Source organism: Musa acuminata, chromosome BXJ2-7, assembly GCF_036884655.1.
Source record: "Musa acuminata AAA Group cultivar baxijiao chromosome BXJ2-7, Cavendish_Baxijiao_AAA, whole genome shotgun sequence".
NCBI classification, from domain to species: Eukaryota; Viridiplantae; Streptophyta; class Magnoliopsida; order Zingiberales; family Musaceae; genus Musa; species Musa acuminata.
Window position 1 is genome coordinate 23,130,336 of NC_088344.1, and position 26,499 is coordinate 23,156,834.

The following is a 26,499-nucleotide window of genomic DNA, read 5'->3' on the forward strand; positions in this document are numbered from 1 at the left end:
AAATTGATGGAGAACAATATGAGAATTAGAGAAGGTTAGGCTCTCTCCATCATTGGGTTCCACAATTTATGGAACAATTAAAAATTATGGTTAAATTATTAGTATCTGTTATCCCCAAAAATCTGTCTTCTCATCTTAATATTTATGAAAGTTATATATATATATATATATTATATAAGGGTAAATTACCTCTCAATATAAAGGTCGGCCCATAAGAGTAGATTTGGGCCGGAAGAATTAGGAGGAGAGACGGAGACGGCCCAAAGCAACCGCAGTTTCAACGGAAACCCAGAGGCGGTTGCTTGGCGTAGTGTGCTAAATCGTAGTTCTTTCTGTCTCCTGTTCTTTCTCCGTCATCTCCCTCGCCGGTTTCCCTCTCCCCCTCTCTTTCTTCGTCTTCCTCTGTGGCTTTCGTGGCCGTTCCTCGGGTGCGTCTCTTTCTCTCCCACAGCAATTTCATTCGTTAGGATAAACATAGGATCTTTGTGAGTTGATTTCTCGATTTGTTCCTCGGTCGCCCTTCCCTCTTTTTGGTGATCCACCCTCGTTTCGTTCTTGAGGGTAGACATGGGATCTCCGGACGTGGACATCTTGATTTCTTCTTTTCGTGGTTTGCCCTTAACATGAGATCTCGTGCTGTTGATTTCTTGATTTCTTCTTCGATTTCCGATTTCAATTATTTTCTAGTGATTTACCATGATTCCTGTATTGAGAACAAAGACGGGAGCTCCAGGTGCTGATTCCTCGTTTTATGGATCAGTTCCCCAATTTTGTTTGAGTCGGTGGTGAATGAAGTACCTCTTCTGTGGATTTTGTGACGATCGTTACAAGATTCTATTCCTTTTCCTGTGTTCTCTAACGATCTTTTATTAGGTTCGTCTGCGGTTTACCTTCCAGATTGAAGGGGCGATCACAGCCTGATTCTTTCATCGAGGGAAGGTACTCCTGACGTCCAATAATCCAACTATGCGGCAAAAGTTGAAAACCCTAAATTTCTTTTCTTCTTTCCCTAATTTGTTTGTGCTGCTGGTAATAGTGCGTTACCACTCCCTGAATTGTTGTAGACAGAATTGATATCTATTCAAATAACACGAAGCCTATATATTACCTGAACCAATTTTTTCTTCTTGCTTCTCTGGAAGGTCTCTTATATCAATTAAGTCACTGCAAAATGTTTTTCTTGTTGGTTTTTCCTCCATGATTCAGAGATATTCTCTAACTTTATAATCACACTACACTTGGCTCTATTCCTTCTGGTACTTCGCCTGATTCTTTCATCGCGGGAAGGTACTCCTGACATCCAATAATCCAGCTATGCAGCAAAAGTTGAAAACCCTAAATTGCTTTTCTTCTTTCCCTGATTTGATTGTGCTGCTGGTAATAGTGCGTTACCACTCTCTGAATTGTTGTAGACAGAACTAATATCTTGGCAAATAACACGAAGCCTATACATTACCTGAACCTATTTTTGCTTCTTGCTTCTCTGTACGGTCTCTTATATCGGTAAAACCACTGCAAAATGTCGTTCTTGTTCTTTTTTTCTCCATGATTCAGAGATATTCTCAAACTTTATAATCACACTACACTTGTCTCTGGTCTCTCTGTTACTTTTGGTTCTTGCCACCACAATTTTCTCCATCTTGTAAATATAGGAGTCTTTTATAATTAGATCATATGGAGTGTTATTAGCCCTTCGATTATTTGAGCCCTCCAGTTCATCATCTTTTCGTATCCGAAGGCATTACACTTCCGATAGGACATGAGTGTAGATGAACTAGATAGCTAACCACGTAGGTCAATGTATACAAACTTACTGCAGAGAACAGAATTATATGTTGACTGCTTTTATCCTAGATATACTTACTAGTTACCAATTCTAAACTAGACTTCTGCTTTTAATATGAGCTCTTCTTCTTTTTTCGGTTTTTTGATATTAGCACTTATTTGCAGAACATCATGGCAGTTTGGAATTTTTTTTTAGTGTTAAATTTGGTGTGTTTTGGATGTATTGTTTCCATGGTCATGGATGTCAATAGTAAGCAACGTGTGAAATGTGCACCATGTTGGATTTGCTATTTTGACTGCATGGTCTATTGCCTGTTTTGTGGCCTTGCATAAATGAATTGTCCCAGGTTTTATCCAAAAGGTGCATAAAATTCTAACCACTAAGTATTAACAACACATACAAAACTTACTGCATAAGTGAATGGTAGGTTGCTGTTGGTATATCATGTGAGGGAACAAGTAGGTCTTGAGGTATTTTATAATTACATCACCCTGATACCTATATTTAAGAAATGTTAGCATGTCATCAGTAGGACAATAAGATGTGCAGATAAAAGCATTCATGTTACATTTTAAATTTCTTAAGGCTTCTTCCATGGGGACATAGGCAAAAATGAAATGCATTTTGCTACTTTTTGTATCCTAAATATCATGAGTGGACTCCCTAAAACAATCATGTGTCTTAAAATTATTGATGACATGTAGCCTAAGAGACCATCCATTCAGGATTACCAATTTGAGCTGGTCACTTCTTTCTTTTGCATGTCATAAGTTTTAGTTTTATTTCTTGTTACTTTGATGTTGATGAATTAAATAACTTGGTGTCAGCTCTTGCTTTTGCAGCTTTGTGTTCATTGGCTAGCTTGACACAATGGTTTCATTCGAGATGAATGATCGAAAAAGTATGATCTCTCTGCCAAATGCATGTCAATTTTCCTTTACATGTACCCATAAGGTAGATTACAAGCATAAAACTGAAAGAAATATGAGATAATTCACTTTTTGATGTTTACCTTATACAGCTTATTACGAAATCTGTCATGTATTCTTAAGCAAGTATTTTATAATTAACATTTTGAGGTACAAGAATAATTTAGTTAGTTTTCCTTCCCCTTTTTATCAATTTTTTAATTTTATTATGCAAACATTCTTGTAAGATGGCATAGTGATGCAGGAATCACTTTTCTCTTATTTTGCTTCTTTTGCTGTTGGGGAGGTGGGGAGGAGTAGATTAAATTCATTTAATTCACTGGGATTCATTCACATCCCTGACTTCAACTAAATCTATCAGGTGCTGGCATCTTGATTACTAGGTGCATGTACGGAGAGTTAAAAGGTTGACAACAATGAAGCAGGGAAATATTGAAATAAGGGTTTAAGAAGGATTTAAGTCCTTTTATGTTGCCAAAGCAGCACATCTGATCAATAAACCACCTGATATGCAACTTCAAGGAAAATTAAAAAAAAAGTATAAATGTGTATTTTGTATAGGCAAACATTTACTCGAGATCGTTTACATTTAGTATTTCATACATGGAAGAGGCTTGTGCATCACAATTTTTTGGAAGTGTGATGAAAGAAGATTTCGCATTTTGATAGCAACTTAAAATTTTTTGAGATGTGTATTTTGATTGATTGTAAAACAATGATTTAAAAAGCGCTAGGCGTCAAGGTCCAAAAACGTCCGAGACGCTAGGCACTCGCCCGAGCGAAGTGAGACGCTAAAATATAAAAATATATAATATAATTAATAAATATAATTATTTAAAATTTTAAATAAAAATATACTATTAAATTAATCTAATAAATATAAATACTATTATTAGTATACAGTTAACAGTATACTGTATACTGTTAACTGTATACTGCTAACAGTATACTATCGAAGAGTGTAAGAGAAGAGTCGGAAGACCAAGGGTGTTGATTGAGAAGAGCGGGAGCGGCAGCTACGGCGACAGCGGGAGCGGTAAGCGGTGACAGTGGCACCGGCAGCAGCGAGCAGCGGGAGCGAGAGCGGAAGCAGCGAGCAGAGACAGTGGCAACGGTAGTAGCGAGCAGCGGGAGCGGGAGGGGAAGCGGCGAGCGGAGACAGTGGCAATAGTAGCAGCGGCAGCGGGAGTGGGAGCGGTGAGTGACGACAGTGGGAGCGGCAACATTAGCAGTGAGCCGCGGCAGCAGTAGCGAGAGCGGCGAGTGGCGACAGCAGCAGCGGCAGCGAGAAGCGACGACAGTAGTGTGAACGACGAGCAGGGTTAGGGCTAGGGAAGTCATGCTGATATCGGTGCTTTAGTTGGTTCGATTGAACCAACTAAGGCACCGGAGACCGAACCAGACCTCAAACGCTGGTTCGGTCGCTTGGTTTAACCTAGGCGCTCACCCGAAGCGCCCGACGCCTGGGCTCGGGTGATGTTTGATTACCATGTTTATGCTACTTTGCTCTGCATCCTGAGATCTATTTCATGGTAGACCTTTTTTATTTAATAAGATTCTAGACATGTTGGCTGAAATTCAAATTCTCTGGTTATAGTGCTCCTCATATTGGCTGAGGAGCACTATAGTCTAGACATGTTGGCTGAAATTCAAATTCTAGTAAGATTCACTTTGATTATAGTGCTCCTCATAGACTAGCTTAGTACCATCAATACTCTCTGGTTCTTCAGCAGCCATAAATGGAACAGTTGTGAACGTAATCAAATATTTAACATATGTATCATTTAGGAATTTAATTCTTCATTAAGATCCTAGACATGTTGGTTGAAATTCAAATTAGAGTTTTTTTCTTTCTTGAAATTCAGTTACAAGGTCAGGTTGTAACATTTAGAGGTTGTTTTAACATTTCTGCTGCCACTTCTCTATGCAAGTGATTTGGCCCTTGTTCATTGACTAGTGCTGGTTATTGGCCTTTGCAGTCACTAGTAGACAAGCAATCCGTGTTTCTTATGCCATACTTTATGTCTCTGTTCCGTAACAAGGATTTACATTCAATTTCATTATTTATGATTTGTTATCTAGGTAGTCTGATGCCATTAGTGCTATTTTTTGTCATTACTTAGTAGGTTCTCAATTTTTATGATCTCATTGTTCTAATATTCTAACCTTGAGTCCGTCTAATCAGAGATTGGGCTAGGCTTGACGGGTTTCGGTGTATTTTTCTCATTCTTGGGAATCATTTTCTTCTTTGACAAGGGACTTTTAGCAATGGGGAATGTGAGTTCTTTTCGTATTCATCCTGTTTCACTGCATTAAATGTTTTGGTCTTGCTTTTCCTATGAAATTAATGCATTTAACTGTTTGTTTTCTGGTTGCATATTCCTCAGATTCTCTTCCTGTCAGGTCTAATGTTGACAATTGGTCTCAAGTCCACGATGCAGTTCTTCACCAAGCCTAAGAACTACAAGGTTTTACTCGTTGATATAGACTGGTCCACCATGCTGTATGGAGCTGTTTGATTAGGATCATTTCTTGCTTATTTGGCAGGGTACCATATCCTTTGGCGCTGGCTTCTTCCTGGTCCTGATTGGATGGCCAATCATTGGCATGATCGTGGAGTCATATGGCTTCATTGTCCTCTTCAGGTCAGTGCCTATTTGTTGGTACAGAGGTTAATGTTTTTTCTTCTTCTTCTTCTTCTTCTGTGGTCCGTTTGGCAGAAGGCTGTGTTTTGGAACGCATTACAAATGATGACGTTATCATATTTGACATGTCAACTTCTTTATATATTTAGCCACCTTAACTGAAGTTAGTGATTACTACTAATGTTGGTGTTTACCTTTGAAATTTCGATTGTGCTGATTGCTGACTTGGGTTAACTTCTCAGTGGCTTTTGGCCAACCGTTGCAGTATTTTTACAGAGGATCCCCATCTTTGGCTGGCTGTTCCAACAGCCTTTTGTGACATCGGTGAGAATGTGCGATCCAAATTTGTTGTAGGTAAATTTGTAACATGTTAATTAAATTATGTCTGGCTACATCTGCAGTTACTTGAGCGCTACAGAGGCAAGCGAGTTCCAGTGTAGTAGCCGCCAGTCAACAAGCAGCTGCAGCTGCTGCTGCTGCTGTTATTAAGACAAGTTACTTCTCACTGCAAAAGTGTTACGTTCGTGGTGGATCTTCTCTCTTATGGACTGGCTCACGGCGTATTGTTTGAATGATAGATAAGGTTGTATGTGCAGCTCGTGCCATCATGTTTATGTTTATTTGTGCCCGCTTTGGATCGTCTTATCTATCTATGCTTATGCATTTCTACAACTTACTTTGGGTGTTGCCAATTGAAGTGTATGTAATAATAGCAAGTATTTTATAGATAAAAAGAAACTCCACAATTAATTATTGGTATATCATGGATATCAGACATAAAACACTGTAATCAAATGTATGCGCTTACACGAAGAAACATACAAAACAAAAAAATACTTTCTAAACAAAAATCACCCCCATCACAACCAACTCCAACTTCATCTGTCAATTCAGCTCAAGATCCTGGCCAATAAAAATCTTCATGTTCCAGGCCAATAAAGATATTAGGTGGAAAACTCACTATTTTGTTGTTAGGTAGGTGGAAAACTCGAGAATTAATTGTGCTGTTGTTATGGGTTGATTTGGTTCTGACATTAATTGTGCTCTTTTGTATCACATTATATTCCGAAGAGGATGATGGGTTCTAGGCCTCGTAGCCCTCGTTAGTGTTTCATCACTATGACGGATCCACTCGGACAATCTCCATGGTTTCTGCCATTTCCACTTGAATTGCAGCAACCACTGATGATGACTTCTTTTCCATCTCCAAAGCTTTCCTCCTTGTGCTATGACTGCCAGTTTCTTCCCCATCGATAAATGCCCGATCGGGACCATCTGATGATGTCAAAAATAAAAACCTTTTTATTAACCAAAACAATCCAAGGCTGCAACTCTATCAAGAGCAGTGAGTGTGTGTGTACCTTCTTCATTGGGTGATTGTTAAATGCTGCAGTCCCATTGCCGGGGCTACTTACGATGCCAGCAGTGTACTTCAGTTGTTTCTGTGCTGGAACTGCTATAGGAGACAGAGGGGTTCCCGTTTCATCTATGCAATGCTTCAGTGAACCATTTGAATTCATCTGGAAATGAATAAACCAAGAAGTTACAGAGATTAGATATTGCAACTTTGTGTATTGAGAGATTAGATATCGCTACCACTATGCATTGACGAACCATTGCCTAAAAAAACTAATACAGTCTGCAATTAAACATGAAAAGTTTCTCCTGAAAGCACACAATATATTTGTTGAACCACTCTTAGAAAAGGATGACAATGGGACCTACTGATAATCAGACATCCGTATCATAATCCAACTCAACATTCTAAGCTTGGATCCTCATATTGGATCCATTAATGCTGTAGAATTGGGTGTGAAACAATATCGCCCTATAGTGTGCACAAATCTAATAATTGATCTTAATCTGAACAAAAAAATATTAGGTAGACAGGTCCTCGTATTGGATTGACAAGTTCAATGTCTACCATTCAATTCACCTTCAGGCCTTGGTCATCTTTTCATAGTTCATAATCCAGGATATATGGTCACAACCTTAGTTGCAACACTAGATCTTTTAAGGTTGTGCTATTATGGTGTCACCAAACATCAATATGATCTTACCGGAGATGATGTGGCTAGTGCAATTGCAATAGCATGCTCTCTCAATTTTTGCTCTTTCTCCATTTCTTTTCTCTGTGCTTCACTGTGTCGAAGAAGACCGATGAGCTCATTCAATTGCTCTTTTAGTTCTTTGATATGAAGTTCCTTCTCCCTTAGTTGGCATCTGTTTCCACAAATGAAATCAATATCACACTGTTAAATTCATCCTATGAAATTAACATAGACGTCAATTAAGTGTTTTTTTTTCTTAAGTTTAGCCAGCATTTTCCATTTATTTACCTGATTTTTTAACTTAACAAAAACCAAAAGTTTTCAGATTCAGATGATACTCTCTGTTCAATAGATCACTCGAATAAAAAAAAAATCATGATTTGCATTGCTAGTTAAATATAATATAACAACCTTGCATCTGCAGCAACATTAAACATGTACTGGAGCAGGCACTTTGCATCTCCTATGGACCGCAATTGGTTCCACCTTCCACGCCCTGCAAATGTATGTTCACGTTCCTCCGCCTCCGAAAGCTGGGAAGCCATTGCTATAAGTGTATTCGATGAGATGGTCACCATGTTCTCTAGTGAAGCAATTCTCGCTAATCGTGCATTAGGGGTCATAGACGATAACCTGATAAGGATGAAAATATTAATATAGAGAACTAGATCACCAATTTCTCAAATAAATTATTCCTATTGTTACTATAGAAGGATACCATATACATGTATATTAAATGCTATAAGGCCTAAAAATTATCTACCTAGAACTTCCGTTCTTTCCTCTTGGAGGACTAGCACTCCCAGACAAAGCTTCCTCTTGCTTAAAAAAAGAAAGCTCCTCTGCCAAGGTCGATCTCCTGAAGAAAGGCTAAAGGATTTGATCAGGAAAAATAACATGCTACAAAAGTGGAATTAAAAGATAAAAATAGCATCCATTTACATACATTTGACATTGTTTCTCATATTCATCCCTAACTTCATGCATATGTACCAAAACTTCAACCTCATGATCAAGCCACTGTTGCAAGGACTTCTCATTGATCTGAAGTTTAAGATCCGGGTCTTTATGTTCTAACTGTATTTATAATTATAGACTGAATTAAATGAATGTAGGTAAAGATCTGAATCACGTACCTGAATTATTGCTGAATTACCAATAGCAATGACTGGAAAATATAAGAATGACTAAGAATAGAAGTTTTGTGCAGGTTGCAAGGTAAATTCAAAATTCATATACCAGGGTTTTCTCGTGCTGAGGATTTTCGAGCTTCTAGCAACTCTTTCAACTTCTTGGTAGCCATTGCAGCCTCTTCTGTCTTCCTCTGAAGAACCTGCAGGAATGAAAAATTACCTGAATGAATATCATACAAACTGCTCCGATTGCAAAAAAATAATTGTAGCAATGTTTTCAATGAATATGCAGATCAAGATGAATATGCCCAGTAATAAGAAAAAGAATGAGTAGATGATCCAATTTCTTATTGGTAAAAAAATAATCACAATACAATCAAATACAAGTGGAAGGCTATTAATAGAGAAGTTCAACAACATCATGGCTAATATATAAGAACTATAATCAACCAGCAATTGAATTATCAGAGTTTGCACCATGTTCTGTGAAGGGTGCATTCAGTAATAAAAAATGAACTTTTTTTTGTTGAATGCATCTATAAAATTATTTACTTAAGAACCAAACAAATGTATGTGTCATGTTGTATTATAGACATCAAAGGGTTTGAAAGCTTAAACATCAACAACAATGTGAAATTAGGAAGATCTACCACCTTGTCCATTTGAAAAAAATATTACGAAGAATCTTCTTTTTCCTCCTAAATGCACTATACATTTTGAGAGCTTAAACATCATGTTTTTCTCAAGTCAACCCACTGTTCAGCTTATTATATTGCATATCTGTTGGACATGATTTGACAACTAATTGTAAAAAAGACCAATATCCAAAGAGCTGGTAGTATGACTAACAATTGTAAGCTCCATCCTTTAAAATGAACCAGTAAATTCACTTTATGAGTAGAGCAGATATAATAGCCACACAGTATATCTTAGAACAGAAGAATAGAACTACATAAAATCCACATGCAGACACGCTAACACTGAACAATATCTCAGTATATTAAAACATAACTAATCAAACTTCAATCTTAGCATGAACTTAAGAAGAAAAAAAAGCATACAAAGGACTCCCTTCAGAGAAACATTCTACCATTTTTTGTCGCTGATTTAATGCTTGCAGTTTCCGACGTTCATACTCATTTCTCCTTCCCTCTTTCCTTAACTGATTGAGCCAGTGCATCAAAATGAAACTCAAATTTATAATCCAGAAAAAATTATACAGAAGAATGTAATAACCTAAAAGACACAAATAACTTACTTTTATAACAAAAGGTTAGATTATGAATTTATAATGCATGAGAAAAAATGCAATAACATGAGCGCCAAGCTAATTGATTGTTCTAGATGACTAGAAAAGGATGTATAAATTTAGGCTATTTGTTGGCATACTATCCAAAAGAAAATTTTCCTTATGCTATGCAAGTTGATGTTTCCTTTAAATAAAGCAATATCATGATAAAAGTTAACATCCAAATGCATGACAACATAGTGGTGTTTTAGGTCTGATAAGAGTAATGTTTTCTTACGAATGATAAAGTAGAAGAATGTAGTTCCAACTTCCAACAAAAGGAAAAATAGATAACTTAAATGAGATATGCTGCAACTAAAACAATTTAATAGATTTTCTATGCTTTACTAACACGAATCCTAAAGAGCATAATGCATGCCACTGCAAAAATACCTGTAGAAGTTCCTTCTCACGAGAAGCCTTCCACTGCCGAAACTGTTCTGCCTCTTGTTTTATCTTGTGTTGCAATTGAACCTGCAGAATGAAACAGTATCAGTGCCAAACAAAAGAACCAGAATGGATTTGAATGGTGATAGAAGATATTTAGTTGAAAGAACAACCTTCTGAGCCTTAATGAATTGTATTTCATCTTGCAGCTTCTTTGCTGCTTCATCACTCCTTTGCTTTTGCTTTAGAAGTTGAACTTGGTTCTCTTGTTTCTTCTTGAGATTTATAATCTGTAAGAATAATTTGGCAAAAATGAAGTCTAGAAAATGGGATAAAAAAAAAGAAATATAATATAGTTTGGCTGAAAAGCTATTAAAAATCCTATGGTAAAAAATCAAGGAAAAAAAAGTCACCTGTGCTTCTAGGGTCTTTAATTTCTGCAGGTAGTCATCTGGCAATTTGTGCATTTGTCCATCAGAGTTAGCAGAAAGGTTTTCCACTTCAGATAACAGCCTGTCTCTCTCTTGCTGAAATACTCCTCATTAGTTGCATGGATAAAGAAAAGCAGAAACTCAAAAATCTGTGTATGTTGCACTGAAGAAAATCTAATCAACCTGCACTGTTCTTTTTTCTTCCTCAAGCTCCATGAGCTTCTTTCCAAAGTGTTGCTTGAGAACAAGAGTGTCACATCCCCCAAAAGTTTTCATCTCAGACTGCAGACATAAAAAAAGTTGTCAGCTAGACACTCTTTATATAGAGAACTCAAGAAATTGTTGAATTGTACTGAATTATCCAAATGAACATTTGATAGAGGAAGCTAAAACATATTTGATACAAGTTAGAGATTGAAATCGATATACAAGAAAGAAAAAGAAAATCACAAACAAAATCATGTTGTCAATAATTCAATATTGACTCCACCCATCCTTATGTCTTAGTTAAGCTACACATGGATGGAACAGCCCAATAGTAATCAAAACTGAAAGACAGCAGCTAGCAAGAAAATTTCTGGAGAACCTTGCTGGTCTTTTATACCGTTTGAGGAATGAGCTCTTATCTGAAAGCACTAAGTGTTTGGGCTAGTGGTTTGGGCCAAACGAAGTTGATAGGCCAGTTAGCCCATCAGGCCCGGATTGTGACATTTGATGTCAGAGTTGACCTAGTATTTGAGCATGGTGAGGGAGCTCGAGTAGGAAAGTGCTACTCGTGGATGAAATCAAAGGACTCGTCACAGCGTGGAGCCACCATTAGGCTATGCCTCACATGCACCATGCTAGGATTTGATTTGGGCTATGCTGAGCCTTGACAAGGATATCAAGTCCTTGAGTAGGTAAGATTAAAACATTCTGATTAGTCCCACATCAGAAGTGAGCAAGACTAAGATTGACTTATAAGGATCTGATGAGCATAATATTATTATCAACCTTAGCTTAAGTATTTTGGCCAGTGGTTTGGGCCAAACAAAGTTGATAGGCCAATTAACCCATCAAGCTCTCTCTCTCTCTCTCCTTTTTTCTCCTCCTCTTCCCACCTGCATTGCCATTGCCTCCTCCTACCGGTACGTATCACCACTACTACCTCCTCTTCCACCTCCATGTATGTCTTCTCCCCGACCTTTTCTCCCCTTCTTTAGGTGAATCCATGCCAAGCGACCAGGGGGTACCGACATATGGAATGTCCAACCGTACCAGTGTCATATCAATCCATCCAAGAGCCAACATTGGTACTAAACCGAGATTCAAAACCTCAATTGAGAATTCAAAATGACACATTTTTAAAAATGTGTTTTTCTTTTCCGAAAACATTATTAAGCACTCTAGTTACTGAAATCATGCTTATTTCAGCACCAATCTAACAAACTATAATTCAAAATTCAGATTAGTCAAAATGTTTAAGCATGAAGCATTGACTTTTTCTCTGAATTTTTTATTTGAATAACTGAAAAACATGAAATTGCAAGTGGGAAAACTGAAAATGCTTGAAAAGGATAACTTTAAACCTGTCTAAAACCAAAACAAAGCTGATTTGTAAAACCTTGACGGCTGACTCTACTAGCATCTACACGGCCATATCAAACCACTTGAAACATCATTCACCCACATATCTAAGGCTCACAAAGATGTTTCTTAAAGTACATAAACAGAAACCATTTTTTCTTTTTTTGCTAAAAAAGAAAGGTTGTTGCATTTATATTTATAAAGAAACACAACCATTTGGTTGCAAATTCTTTCTGCAATCTTATCAGATGAACATTTAATTCTATAATCTGAGATTCTGAGTGATAAATTTTGACACATGCATACTATATAAGCATACATAAATAATCTAGTAATACATGACAGGGACTACTATAACTTGTACACAAGTTTCTTTAGAATCGACAAGAAAGCAAGCATTATTACAAGATTTAATGGAAGTTTGTATCACCTCTTTCTGCTCCAGTTGCCTATTTAACTCATTCAACTCCTTGCCCATGGAGTCTTGCAACATTTCGTATTCCCATTCTTTGGCTATTTCTTCATCAAATTCCTTCGAACTATCACCTGCTGGCACAGCGACATTTAGGTTATGAAGTTGTAGAACACAATAAATATTTAAGAATATATAATAGGATTGCAAAATAGTGAAGAGTTAAGACTGTCATCACAAAGTGTGTGAAAAGAATTGCCTCCGAGGTTCTTAGCCAGCTGGAAATTTAAGCTTTCTGTGCTTTGCAAGCTCCTCTTCAGCCCTTCTGCTTTCACAAAGCAGGTTCTACCTTTCTGAAACCATAATTAAGAATGCCATTATCCCATTTATCAAATTGACAAAACTCCACAATTGAAAGATTATTGACCCCACTCAGTCAGAGTATAATCAGTTGCTAATAAGCCAAATTTAAAGGGTAAAAAGGTAAAAAGAGCAAGGTTCTGGCTCATATACTTGAAAATCTCTTTCGAAATGCTCACTAGCTTGTTGACCGTGGTACTCGCAGAGTTTCCTACAAAGATCTTCATTGGTAGCTTCCAGCCAAGAGATTCTCTCTTTAAGAGTCTACAGAACAAAAGCACACAGAGCTTATAGAGAGAACATCAAAAAATACTTATATAATGTTATAACAAGCATAATATAAAGACAAGCACAGAGGCCAAAATATGGCTGGTTGATCCACAGAAGGAATCTGCTCATTTGTCGCATTGTCTTGTACTTAGATGTCCTACTAGGCAATTGCACTTATCTTTTTGGAACGGTCATGCGGGTGCTTGCTCAAAGGGATGACAATCAACTTGACGGCCTAAAACCTCTCTCGAGCCTTTTTTCAGGAAACATTCTAAATTCAAGCTTATGGTCCATGAACAATCCAATATAACATGAAAGAGAATCAACTATAGTGACACTATGCAAGTCATTGTATGCTTATGTCTAAGGGGCCAATTAGTGACCAATGGTAATGAACGCTCAGCAGAAGGAAAATGTTACCTGGACTTCATCAGATTCAGTTCCTACACCACGAGAACAGGCTAGCTCTGCTTGCAAGTATTCGATATGTTGGTGCATCCTTAGAATCTCATCTGATATTGGGTTCCTGTTGACCTGGTAAGAATTCACAAGATAAGGAAAGCACTTGCATGCAGAGAAAAACGAATCTCATTTCTAACAAAGGATAATGATCTCTGCAAGATATCACCAAAGTCATAATCTCACAATGGGCTTATTCTCAATATTGCGAGCACGGTTAGCATACTTCAATGTGTTGAGTGTTTCCTCTGCATTGATATCAGCTGGGCTGATACAGGCTGGAAGAATTAAAGACAACAGAAATTAGAATCCTCAGCTTTAGAATCATAGGAGAAAGATCTGATGCTACAAACTAATATTCTTTAGATGATGTTCATGTGCATTGCAATCATCATGTAAAAATGATAATGTGATATGAAAGATATGATGTGTTATTTTACCAATATACTCAACAACAAACAATAAGCAGTTCCAAACTATACAGTATCAGGTACATGGATCCTTCCCTATCATTTATGGCAATACCTGCACAATTTGAGGATCATCACTTTCTTTGTTAATTATTTGTAATCAAGTCCTCTCTCTCACCCCTTCAATCTCTAATTTGAACTGCCTCACCTTCCATTCCAATTCAACTCCAGACCTTTTTGAAAGGTTTTCCTCTTTTATGAGTTGTTAGAACCATGGTTCGCCTTTCCAGTCCATACTGGTATACCGACCAACTGTTGGTATGGTATATATCGAACTGTACCGAGCACACCGACATATGATGTATGGGGATATATCGATGTACTGCTTGTAGCAGTCTCCTATTAAACCGGTACATACCGCCCATACCGAGTAGTATATCGCGGTATGGCGAACCTTGGCTAGAACTAACTTTTAACTATTCTGGAATCATTTTCAGTAATTATTGTGGACATTCATTTCAATATTCTTATCTTTGTCAAGGTTCCTATTGCACTAAGATGTACTTATTAGTATTTTCTGACCAAGGACCAGTATTGGACCTTATAGGGAACTATTGACAATTGGTACTTATTTTATATGTACTATTTAAGTGATACCATGTGGCACAAGTTGGTAAACTGTCCGTAATACCAATTCCATACTAATCTAACAAGGGTCAGTTGCAATGCAATACTCCTCTTTTTCTTGTGTTCGGGAATTAACTAGCAAAATGATATAACATTAAATTAAAAAAGGAGTTACTATATTTAGCAATATCATGTAAGAAACTACAAGTGATTCAACAACAACAACAACAATAAAGCCGTAAGTCTCAACTATTTCAGGTCGGCTATATGAATCTTTTGCCGTCATTAAAATCGTCATTAAAATCTATAAAAAGTCATATGTTTAGTTAAGTGATTCACTGCAAGCTAATACATTGTTTTCACACTTTGTTATGCCTAAGATAACTCTTCCAACCAATGTGGGACTAAGCAACTGCATACTTGTTTTCCAATTTGCAGAAGAAAAAAAACCCTTACTCTTTTACAGATCAAGCATTTTGTTTCTGGAGGTGTTGAATCATAACATAAAGAAAGAAAAGAGTATGTAGATATAATCATATCATTGGATTATATTGACAAATTCCGAACAACCAATCATACTATTATCACAGTATGATGAAGGTTAGGTGGAAATGTCCCTAATGCCTTCTCTATTCTGCCACATGACCATAGACCAACAGACACCCCACAACTAGGCATAATGACATAGATGTAACAATTTCTCCCATGCACACTAGTTGAAAGTGTAGTTCCAGTAGCCCATAAAGTTGACACATCTAAGATCATGCATTTGCACATAGAAAACTAGTCTTTATTTGGTGACCACATGTCATGACAACCACTTGATGCAAGAGACAAAAATGTTGGGCAATTGCTGCAGGGGTTTACAAGAGTTGTTATTTGCTATCAAGAATCGAATGTTGATCTGGAAGTGATACAGAAGTGACAAAATTATGATACATGTAAAGCTCCAGCAAGGCAAAAGGACCTAAGGATTTTTAGAGCCATCAGCACAAGTCACTCAAATGCTTTGGTAAGTCAGCTGAAGCAAGAGTAAAGAGGGCAAACAAATGGTAGCTAAACCATTGTTCGTCTTACCGGTCCGTATTGGTATGCCGACCAATTGTCGGTATGGTATGTACCAAGCCATACTAAGCGTACTGACACATGGTATATGGAAGCGTACCAATGTACCATTCATATCGGTCTTCTGTTAGATCGGTACAAACCGCCCATACCGAGCGGTATGCTACGGTATGACGAACGTTGGCTAAAACACATAGGGGTTCTGGACCTTACCTTCTAGCTGACCTTTTATGGGAACAAGATTATTAAGCTGTCTGATTGTGAATATTTTTGGGCACAAATAACAATCTAGGGGCTGAAGACCATTCCAACTTATCCCACAATATTACTGGTAGATGAGTTAGTAACAATTATCTCCTCTTACAGAGTAATATATTGTGGGTGGCACATGGCACAACCACCAAAATGGACATCTACCAACATAGAGAGGAATGACTCTTCTCGTAGTTGCTTGGTACACATCAAAAGTCCTTTCATTTACGTGCCAATGTGGTCAATGATGAGTCCACACTGGGTTGGGTCATATCAGCACCACGATCTGTTCAGCAATAGGAGGGCAAATCACCTATCATTCCACTCTGCCAATAGAATATATAATATCTGCAGTAAAAACAAGTGATTGTTCCTGCCATCTCCAAACAACAAAATGTATCCAATAAGGCGCATCAATACAAGAGTCACAATTCAGTAATAACTTGTGGCGAAGCATCAGATTAAAGAAAACCTCTTAGGACTATTAGATACGTTACCTATCATTACAGTCCTGCTATTTCCACCAAGAGAGTCCTGTCAAAATTAAAGTAGAAAATAGTTATAGAAGGAAATTTCCTTGTGAATGCCAGTGAAACTACATAGAGAAGTTTCCAAAATTCAGAAAGATGAATTGCTTCAACACAAAAAATTTGGAAAAGAGTATACTAAAAGCCATTGGCAAAGGCCCAACTGCAAATGCACAAAAAATGTCGAGAAGAATCAAATAGAAAAGTGGCAACAAAAGTGGTACTAAAGATGACTACACTTTATAAATCACATATACGAGTTCACCCTTCCACTCAAATTAGAAAAAGCAATGTCTTCTTGCATAATATGGATTCCAAACATTCATGATCTGTAATGTAAATGAGTCGAATTATTCATCCCTCAATCTATTAAAGAAATATCTTCCTAGTGATTATGAAAGACGTTCCACTAGAAATATTCTTGTTATTGCTTCAACATTATTTCCATTCGGATGTGGTAGTGTCATATTGGACAACTAAAAGCCTGCAGCATATTATGGTTTAAGCATAAAAAGGTTGGGAGAGAATTATCATGTAGAAGAAGCCTACCAATAATAATCCAAAAATTCTACAAAAAAGAAGGTTAATTTTATACCAATTACCAAATAACTATTGGCAACATGTACTAATTGTTAGCCTATTTTGGCATCTTCTATTAAGTGATAACTAGAAAATATTGAATGAGACCTAACCAGAGAAGTTTGTGATTAATACGTTGAAGTTGTCAGGAAAAATATTCTTTCCACCAAGAATTTAAATCGCAGTCTGATACTACTTTTTATAACCTATCAGATTTGAGTATGGTACTAGGACAATATACCGGCATGTACCATCCAGTATCATTGAATAAATTAATAATAAAATAAATGCAAAAATATGAGCTATATGTTTCAACAGCAACTAAAAGTTGTTGATAGCTATATAGCTCAACGATATAGCTTTCAACAGCAGCTAAAAGTTATTGATAACTGTCTCAACCTCCGCACAGCTTCCACCTCCGCCGCTGCTATCTCAGCATCCACCTCAACTCGTTGCTGCCACACCACTTCCTCAACGTATTGAGGCCATCACCTCTGCCTCCCTGGGTCACTCCTCTGATATACATAATCACATCCTCTTCATCATCATCATCTTCTTCTTCCTCTTCACCTCTTCCCCTCTTCTTTTCTCCTTCTCTTTGGTCTGGGCAGTACCAACCTATACTGAGTGTTGGGATACTGATCAGGTATGGTACGATACCATCCAGAAGCAAAACAATACTTTAAAACTTGAAGGCACTTTGAAATTCTTACTGTTACTAGAGATTAGGATCATTTTTTGGAGACCAAATTAAACTATTAATGTTTTTTGTGCTTCTCATACCATAACTTCACCTGCTAACTTGAACAATTTGTTCTAAAATGGGTATCAAATTTAGGCTTCAGATTTTCAGAAGTCAAACATCCAACTAATACCTTCCCCTTGTTTCCTCATTAAACTATTGTACAACCAAGCATCTGCTTTTGCAATCCAACCTATGTAACTTCCCTTCTCATGGAAGTTGCCTCAGTTGTACCTATTGGTGCCAATAAAAATTAGGATCATATTACAAATATGTCATGTAGGACAGCTTGCCCAGCAAGTTCTGAGTAACTTTATGATCAGCTCAGAGTTACAATGTCTATACCATTATTGCAAAGAGAAGCCAAACTAGCTACAGGTCCAAATGGTATCTAACTATGATCTACAATAAAGGTTGATCGTTTTTATGATTGGATTACAAACTAGAATAACTGCATTTTATATCCTACCTACAGTTTAATTATTGCTTCATTCAAACCTAAACATATAACCAAGGTCCGCAATACCGTACCGTACCAGAGTTTCGACCTGGGCTCGGTACCGGTACGGTACAGTATACCGAGCGGTACACCCAGGTGTACCGCTCGGTATATTTAGGCGTGCCGAGCACTCTAGCACTGTAGCAGTGCTACAGTATTGCTACAGTGTCGAAACGGTAACCGATGGTCCGCGTACCGGAAGCCTGTCGGACCGGTACATACCGCCCGTACCGGGCGGTATGGACCGGTACTGCAGATCATGCATATAACAACCTAATGCTCATTTCTTATTTTCATATATCTAAATTTTCTTAAAATTAGTTTATGAACATCATAGAAATGTTGATTAACCGAATGAAGATATCAGATGCATGTTGCGTACATATTCTTATGTTGAATTGGTTAAATGCATCATCGGAAGAACCGAAGAACATTACAGAACCTGCAAGAGTCGAGTAAGTTTGCTATCACGATAAGGAACATGGGCACCTTCTTTACGCTTTTTCTCATCTCCAAGAGCACTTATGACATTGCCAAGAGCTAAGAGACCCTTGTTGATATGAACCCCTGGAGTAAGCAAGCAGATGATATCAAGAGTAATTTGCATAAATCTAAAAGTGATCATAGGCAATAATGCATCAAGGGCCCAGTTAGGTACCTTCTTTAAATCGGAGACCATCTGAACCTGTTCTCTTAGCACGCTCTGATCCAGCAAGATCTACCAAATGGAGCTTTGCACAAAGATAATCATCAGTTATATCCCCAATAGCACTGTCAGCAGTGGAAATTGGGCCAAGTTTGCGCATCTGCTCCAATGTGATTGTGAAGATGGCATGGGAACGACTATTCCAGGATGAAATTACATAAATGTTATTGACAGAATCACACAGTTTCAATTATATCACTAGAAATTTCTGCATCTCTTGCATCAAGAATCTTTGAAGATGATGAAATGAAAGGGACAAATCCACCCCGATATTTTAATTGTTCTTGAGCGATTTTGGAGCAAAACTACCATGGATTTATTGAAAAGAACATACTGCTTCCATTCACATTTAAAAGTCAATACTATGTCAACAATAATTTGATTCTCAATAGTACGAAACTAGAAGGATAAGCTAGTACCAAATCAAAAGGTTATTGCCTGTCCTGTCCGCAAATGCTGTGATGAGTCTCCAATACGTTTATTTTTTGAGTGCAGATTTGCTAGACAGCTATGGGTGAGACAATGGGAATGTTCTAATCTGGATATCAATGATATAGAGGACTGGTATAACTGGAGCTGGCTGGACAGAGGTAGTACCAGCCATCCTGGAGAGGAGGAGCTATTCCAAACAGTTATTGACAACTCCCTGTGCCAACTTTGGTGAAACCATAATGAATGCCACTAACGCAACCACCAGGTCAGGGCGGAGACCCTTATAAGAAGGTGGCAGCCACCACTTATGATTTCTTAAGGGCCCAGCTGAACTCTGAGGGGTGATCTTCTTCAGTCCCTTTTAGGAGACATGAATGTAACATTAGGCAGTGCCTAATAATCGAATGTGATGACTCTTTTAGTCCTCCTTTGGCTGCTGCGTTTACAGGTTGTGTTGCCAAAAACGGCAAATGTTAGCTGGTGGCAGCAGGGAGTGCTGGAGTCAAGGCTAACAGCCCCATTCAAGCAGAAAGCATGGCCATTCGGGGAGCACCATACAGGATCAAGGAGGAAGGCTAGCAGAATATTGTGCACCATACTGACTCATTGGAATGGACAAACTTTTTGGGCAAAATCGATCAGGTACCTTGGTACCTGAAGTGTTTGTACAAAGACATTATGATGTTGGCTAGTGAGGTCAACATAAACAGCTTCCTACATTTGTCCAGAGAATGCAATGTAATGGCGCATAGCATAGACTAGCTAGCTGGGGGAAGGGGGCAAAACAATGTATTCTCGTGGGGTGTTGTTTTTGGCTGGCAGTCGATACCAAAATTTGGATGTTTAACTTTCAGTAATCAATAGAAGTTCTACTTTTCTTTCAGAAGAAAGAAGAATCAGGAACACCAAATGGGCAGGATTGTGCTAAAATTCGTTTTTAATAGTATGACATTTATATATGGTACTGATACAAAAAGATCCTGTGAAAAATTAGCAAAGTAATACAAGAAGTATTCAAGAAGGACCAGATTAAATTTAAAAGGCACTTTAGTTTTCGAGAACATAGCATAGCATATGGTCCTAACCTTGACTGGTTGTTCATGTTTGTGCTTCCAGTTGCACGATTCGATGAACCTTGCTCTAGACATCCAGTCATTTCCTTTCGAGTGCTAACATCAATTTCAGTGGACCCAGAAAGTGTTATTACACCATTTGAACCCTCACGTATATGTACAGGAGGTTTCCCAGGTATTGCCGCCTTCCCTACTTGTCCATTACAAGCCTCAAGTTTGCCAACAGTTGCAGAATCTAGCAAGTCTCTCACTTCTTCCTTCAAAATCTTCACAACCAAAAATTATGTTCTCAGCATTAGATGATAGTATGCTTTTACAACTGCAATAATAACAAGTGCAACACCATCAAACTAATTCATATATATGAAAAAGCTAAGAGTCTGAGGGTGAGCTTATGATGACAGATGATGTTGCCAAAAAGTGAGCAGTTGAAATCATGAAACATACCCATGATAAATGTAACATAAATATGGCATCTTTACAGACAATTCATAATTCCAAATAACATCCATTAAACAACAAAGTTAACTTCTTGCTCAAACTAGAATAATAACAAAAAAATTTGTGTACAAGGGAAGTGAACAATACAATGAACAATCACATAAGATGAGGATCAGAAGAACATTTGGGAGTTGGGACTACCCAAATTCATGTTTGGTAATGTCTTACAAACGGACAGGACGGATATTGTTCCCAAGATAGCACCAACAAGGATGTAAAATCATTAGCGAGCATTCACAGCAGATCTAATGACTGACTGGTATCTGATTACACGTGTTTCGAAGGGGTTATTGGTCTTAGAATGTCTACTATGAGAGATAATTTAGCAAGCTTGGGCCTCTAAAAACTAGAAGTCCAAAGTATTAACGCTCCGATGTTGAACAAGAAATTTTAATCCCTAAATAAATTAAGCATCAATTAATTCTTTCACATGGATATCGACATAAACCATTTCAGTTTCCACTTTGCACACCATAAAAGTAAGGTTTACTAAGAAGCTAGGTAAAGGCCCATTACTTCACGATTTGTGGTGAGCCTGAGCTTAAGAACAAGATAGTGCCTAGTCAGAATGTGTAATGTAAAGCCGTCAGATGTTAACCTTGTTTAACCTTAAATTACATAACCTAACTGCTATAAAGGATTAACTGCTAGCCAAAACAAATAATTTAAGCAGATTCTATCACAATTGCAGCTAGCATATTATCAACTATAAAACGGCCCATCATTAAAATCTATTTAAGGTGTTTGCAAATATAATTGGCTAAACGATTGATTTAACTCCAGCAGTAGGTTCAATCCAGAATTGAGACTAGTTTTTGACGGTTCTAGAGGAAGTGTGCGGCGATCCAAATATTTCTGAATGATTTTGACTTTTCTATATATCTTAAAATGGTCCAGGTATATAGTTTTTTGATATTATATAGACTATAGAGCTCCAACATCTAAAACATCAAGAGTTTATTTAGATAAATTTTAGAAATCCCAATATGTAGAAAACCTAATTGAGGCAGAACTGGAGGAAGTTTAGTGCATTAAGATAAAAAAAATTAGCATAGCTGACAATCAAAAGAGAACAGCAAGTGAGATGTTTTCTGTCAAAATAAAATCTCTGTCTGGCTTCTGGCCCTTTCTCTTCTCTCAGATTTTTATCTTTTCTGTACTCTTCCGCAATCTAACTCCTTTAACAGTCTATCCTATTTGCTCTTGTATTCAAAAAGAGAAACTAGTTTAAAGAAAGAGTAGTTTTTACCTCAATGAATGAGACACGCAATTGGAATTCCACTTGATGCTTCAAGGCATCAATCTTGCTAAATAGTGCATTCATAACTAGTGGGATAATCCCAGTATGGGAACCATCTCTGCATCCAGTCCCCATGGTGTATGTCTTCCCTGACCCTGTCTGTGGCACATCATAGATGTCAGATGATAAAAAGAATTTTGAAGCATACATCATATAAAATGTTATTTCATCCGTCAAGTAAAACAAAAGGTAGCCTAAGAGTAAGACACTACTACTTAACCTGGCCATATGCGAGAACAGTAGCATTATATCCTTGAAACAAACCATCAACCAGTGAAGCAACACATTCTTCAAACATGGCTGATGTTGGAGAACCTGTACCCCCGTAGACATGATCGAAGGTAAAAGAATGGGTTCCTATTTGCACCTGCATATCAAATGCATTTGATGAAGATTAACTTTGATTGGAAAGTACAGGTTGCAATATGACTTTGGAAAACTCAGTCATAGATAAGAAAACTCTGTGATTTGTTTTCTAAAAATAGCAGCAAAAGTTCTTTTGGTTTCCATGTTGTATAAAGTATTAGTTATGATTGGATCATGTTCCTTTGCTGATTCAAGCACCCAGTTTCTTCAGATTTATCATAACTAAACAGGCAAAAAACCCCTAGATTTGCTCTAACGGAAATGGGATCCCCCTCCACTCTCTGTACTGCTGCTTAGGACCCTCACCCCTCGAAAATGCAAATTAAACTAACCTTCATTGTTGATCATGTTAATGTCCTCAGAATGCAAACCTACACAAACTGCATTGATTTATAATTGACCTGAAAGAAAGCCGCTTAGGACCTCCACCCCTCGAAAATGCAAATTAAACTAACCTTCATTGTTGATCATGTAAATGTCCTCAGAATGCAAACCTACACAAACTGCATTGATTTATAATTGACCTGAAAGAAAGCCTTTTTGGGTCTTCCCTATGTGATTCAAGAGTCGAGAACTTGAAATTTTTGTAGCAATGAGAAAACAAAGTTCTTGGAGGAAACAGAACATCAACTATAGCAAATCAACCGAAAATAGTTTGCATATGAGTCATAAATCTAAACAGAATAGTGGAGAACTGGATATGGAACTGTACAATCTGCAAATGGGCCAATGATCGAAAAAGATCTTGATGGGACTCCCTAAGATACAATAGTGCTAAAGCAACAAGAGAAAAAAAAAAAGCCAGATCATTACCGTGGAAGCTTGGAAAACAAGTCAAATCTATGAAGCACAGAAATTTGTGATGAAAAGGACCAGAACAGGATCAACCCTAGGAATGTTGAAACCCTTGCACATGCACAGAAATAGATATGCAAAGGGGAGTGTAGGCATCATATCACTTGACCACATGAAACAGGATATCGCACTACAATAGCAGGAATAACATGAGAAATGGGTGACACCGCTGAAGATAAGCGAGCTTAAACAAGAATAACAGGGCAGATAATAAGACCTAATTGGGACAGAACTGCCCTATATCTTCACAGAAAAGAGAAAGATCTGAGTCATTTTCCATGACAATCATCCAGGAAAACAAGAAAAAGAAACAACTAAAATTACAAGTAATGACAAAGAAAAGTCATAATTAAAGAAACTACACAAAAACCAAAGCCACATATTGAGAGGAGGGGATTCTGATCCAAGAATACAGGAACGACATGATGATTCAAAAGGCTTCTTCATAAGCTGGAATCAGAAGCACATTAGATCTCCAACCTAGTTGGCTGAAAAATTGCTGGCAGATGATCCAACAATGACCGAGAACACCTTTGTTATCAAACCGTCCAATGACCACAAGAAATCGATCTAACAGAAATTTGATTCAGAAGACCAAGAAGCAAGAACCTGCGGCTTCCCAGGGACGACGGTGACACACTCCTTGCAATTCTGCAGCCGCTCGTCCCCGACGAGCGGCCGGATGTGGACGGCGACCTTGACGCAACAATGCTCACCGTTCTCCATCCCGACCTTTCCTCGAGAACCCACACCAAAACCAGCGATCGAAATGCGGCAAACGAGGTTCCTCTTTCCCTCGAGAACAAGGCAGCGAGGATTCAAGAAGGCCACGAGACCCTGCGACTTCCTCAAGAACACAACTGTACTCTTGTCAAGAACAAGGCGCGGGGACGGTTCAAGAAGGCCACAAGATTTGCGACGTTCTCAAGAACCCACCACGACCAACGGCGACGAAGGTCGTTTCCTTACTGCCGAGAGGAGGGGGTCGGTTCAAGAAGACCACAAAACCTGCGACTTCCTCAACAACCCACTTCCAAGAAAGTTACAGCGATCAAGGCTCCCCTCTCCCTCTCCAGAACCTACGAGCGTTAGCAGCGAACAAGGTTGCCCCTTTATTGCTCTCAAGAACAGGGGCTCAAACGAAGAGGAATGAACGAATGCCCCAAGGAAAAGTGGAAAGGAAGAAAGAGAGAGAAACGACGGTTTGTGAGAGAGAAAGAAGCAGAAGCAGAAGAAAGATTAGGATGGAATCGAAGTCGAGACTCGACGACAGTAGTCGCGGCAACGACCGCCATGGATCATCATGCTTTCTAGAGCTTCACTACAGAGTCGTCCTCTCTCCCACATACACCCTTTTTCTCTCGCGGTAATAAGAGGTGGGATCGAACCGGGGACAGTTTACGGTTTTTAGAGCGGCTCAGAGGAGGAGGAGGTGGTGGACGTGGTGGTGGGTGATGCACTGCACACATTATTAGTGGCAGTGATTACGACTGACGACCACCGTCACTGTTACATCGACAGGCCTCCGCTGCTGCTGCTGCTGCTGCTGCTGCTGCAAGCAAAAAGTGTCGTTCGTGTACTTTAAGACTTGCTGTGCTGCTGCAATAATGACATGGCATCTCCTCTTGATGCCACCGTTGGTCAACAGCTGATGCAATTCTTCTCTCCTCAATCTAAGAGCAACAACAGCAGAAACAACATCGATAGAAGGGTGATGATAAAAAGATGTGATCGAGCAATTCTTCTCTCCTCGAAGCCCTCTCAACCAGTGGATGATCCCCATTCGATATCATCTTTACTCTGTCATCTCATCAAATCAAAATATCCATCGCTCTATGATCCACTTGGTTTGTGAAACAAGATACAACTCAAAAATTACTACTTTAAACTTCACAATAATCCAAACAGTAGATTCATCTAGCTTTTATCTTCGATTCACGCGGTATTTTAGAATCTAAGCATCACATCACATGGAAAGCTTTGTGGTTCTGCTCGGTGCCCAAGCTAAACCAGTAATGTATTCCTCGGTTTCCGCCTCAGCTCTGTCCTACTTCCATGGAAGCCAATAAACAAAAGCTGGGTGGGAGTTTGGGCCAATAAATTTTCTGTGTCTCGGAGAGCGAGTGAGTGGCTCTTCTTCTCCTCGTTAAGGAATCTAAACTTTGTCTGTAGATTAATTGAAATATCGAGACATGCATGTACAACAATCGTATTATCTTCTTGGCATTATAAATGTTGATGTGGCTTGGCCGTGACGAGTAGAGGACCATTGGCGCTGTACCCAACGGCACAGTTAGCTGGACCGGAAGGAAGGAAGGAAGGAAGGACGCAGTACTGGACAAGTAAATGGTGGGGGGCTCAAATACAGCCGGCCTTGTTCTTGTTGCGGGACATGGCTCAAATGCATTTGGCGACGCATCCACTCTGCTGCACTCGTAATCCATGTTCTGATGGGGAAAATGTCCACACCAGAGGATCTGGATGCACCACCTGCAGCGTGCAGCGTGCAGTACCACCGAACGAGGAAGCATTCCCATTCATCTTTCGTTTTCTAAAAAGCTCTTGGTTAGCTACATACACTCTGAAGCTTGATGGAAATCCAAGGCGTTTTGTATGAGAGTAGTTGTCCGTCCGGTTCATGACAAGCGGAGATGACCATTCTGTCTATCCTTTATTGCATGGACCAGCTGCACAGCACAGCACAGCTTGCCGGTGGTGACGCAAAGAAAAGCACTTCGCCCCAGAAAAAAAGATAAAAGGGGAACACCAACCGGGAACTCATCCCCACCACCGCACATGCGAGCATGCAGGAGCAAGTTTCCCCTCTGAAATAGAAAAAAGGGGAGGG

At 38.5% G+C, this 26,499-nt stretch overlaps 2 protein-coding genes across 7 annotated transcripts; one reads left to right on the forward strand and one right to left on the reverse strand.

Annotated features, from left to right (window-relative positions):
* Nucleotides 1-278: 278 nt before the first annotated feature.
* Nucleotides 279-6,032, forward strand: LOC135617420 (vesicle transport protein GOT1-like). 5 transcript variants are annotated; one of them, XM_065117592.1, is made up of 8 exons: nt 279-428; nt 874-939; nt 2,614-2,687; nt 4,901-4,992; nt 5,103-5,183; nt 5,263-5,360; nt 5,603-5,684; nt 5,762-6,032. In XM_065117592.1, exons 3-8 carry the CDS (start codon nt 2,657-2,659, stop codon nt 5,798-5,800), a joined length of 423 nt encoding a protein of 140 aa, XP_064973664.1. In that variant the 5' UTR covers nt 279-428; nt 874-939; nt 2,614-2,656; the 3' UTR covers nt 5,801-6,032. The 5 variants fall into 5 exon arrangements, with proteins under 5 accessions (XP_064973664.1, XP_064973661.1, XP_064973662.1 ...); XM_065117589.1 differs by having other exon boundaries at nt 280-428; nt 2,629-2,687; XM_065117591.1 differs by having other exon boundaries at nt 316-428; nt 898-939; nt 2,629-2,687.
* On the reverse strand, nt 5,840-25,197 carry LOC135617419 (kinesin-like protein KIN-4A). Of its 2 annotated transcripts, XM_065117586.1 has the most exons (25): nt 24,261-25,191; nt 22,651-22,797; nt 22,380-22,529; nt 20,642-20,895; nt 19,077-19,261; nt 18,861-18,985; nt 16,569-16,605; nt 13,904-13,995; nt 13,679-13,792; nt 13,142-13,252; nt 12,888-12,981; nt 12,647-12,762; nt 10,834-10,932; nt 10,633-10,746; nt 10,393-10,509; nt 10,226-10,306; nt 9,635-9,706; nt 8,651-8,744; nt 8,548-8,579; nt 8,358-8,455; nt 8,175-8,270; nt 7,823-8,044; nt 7,421-7,583; nt 6,722-6,880; nt 5,840-6,635 (listed from the first exon to the last, which is right to left on the reverse strand). In XM_065117586.1, exons 1-25 carry the CDS (start codon nt 24,375-24,377, stop codon nt 6,414-6,416), a joined length of 3,111 nt encoding a protein of 1,036 aa, XP_064973658.1. In that variant the 5' UTR covers nt 24,378-25,191; the 3' UTR covers nt 5,840-6,413. The 2 variants fall into 2 exon arrangements, with proteins under 2 accessions (XP_064973658.1, XP_064973659.1); XM_065117587.1 differs by lacking the exons at nt 5,840-6,635; nt 6,722-6,880; nt 7,421-7,583 and having other exon boundaries at nt 7,879-8,044; nt 8,175-8,281; nt 24,261-25,197.
* Nucleotides 25,198-26,499: the final 1,302 nt, after the last annotated feature.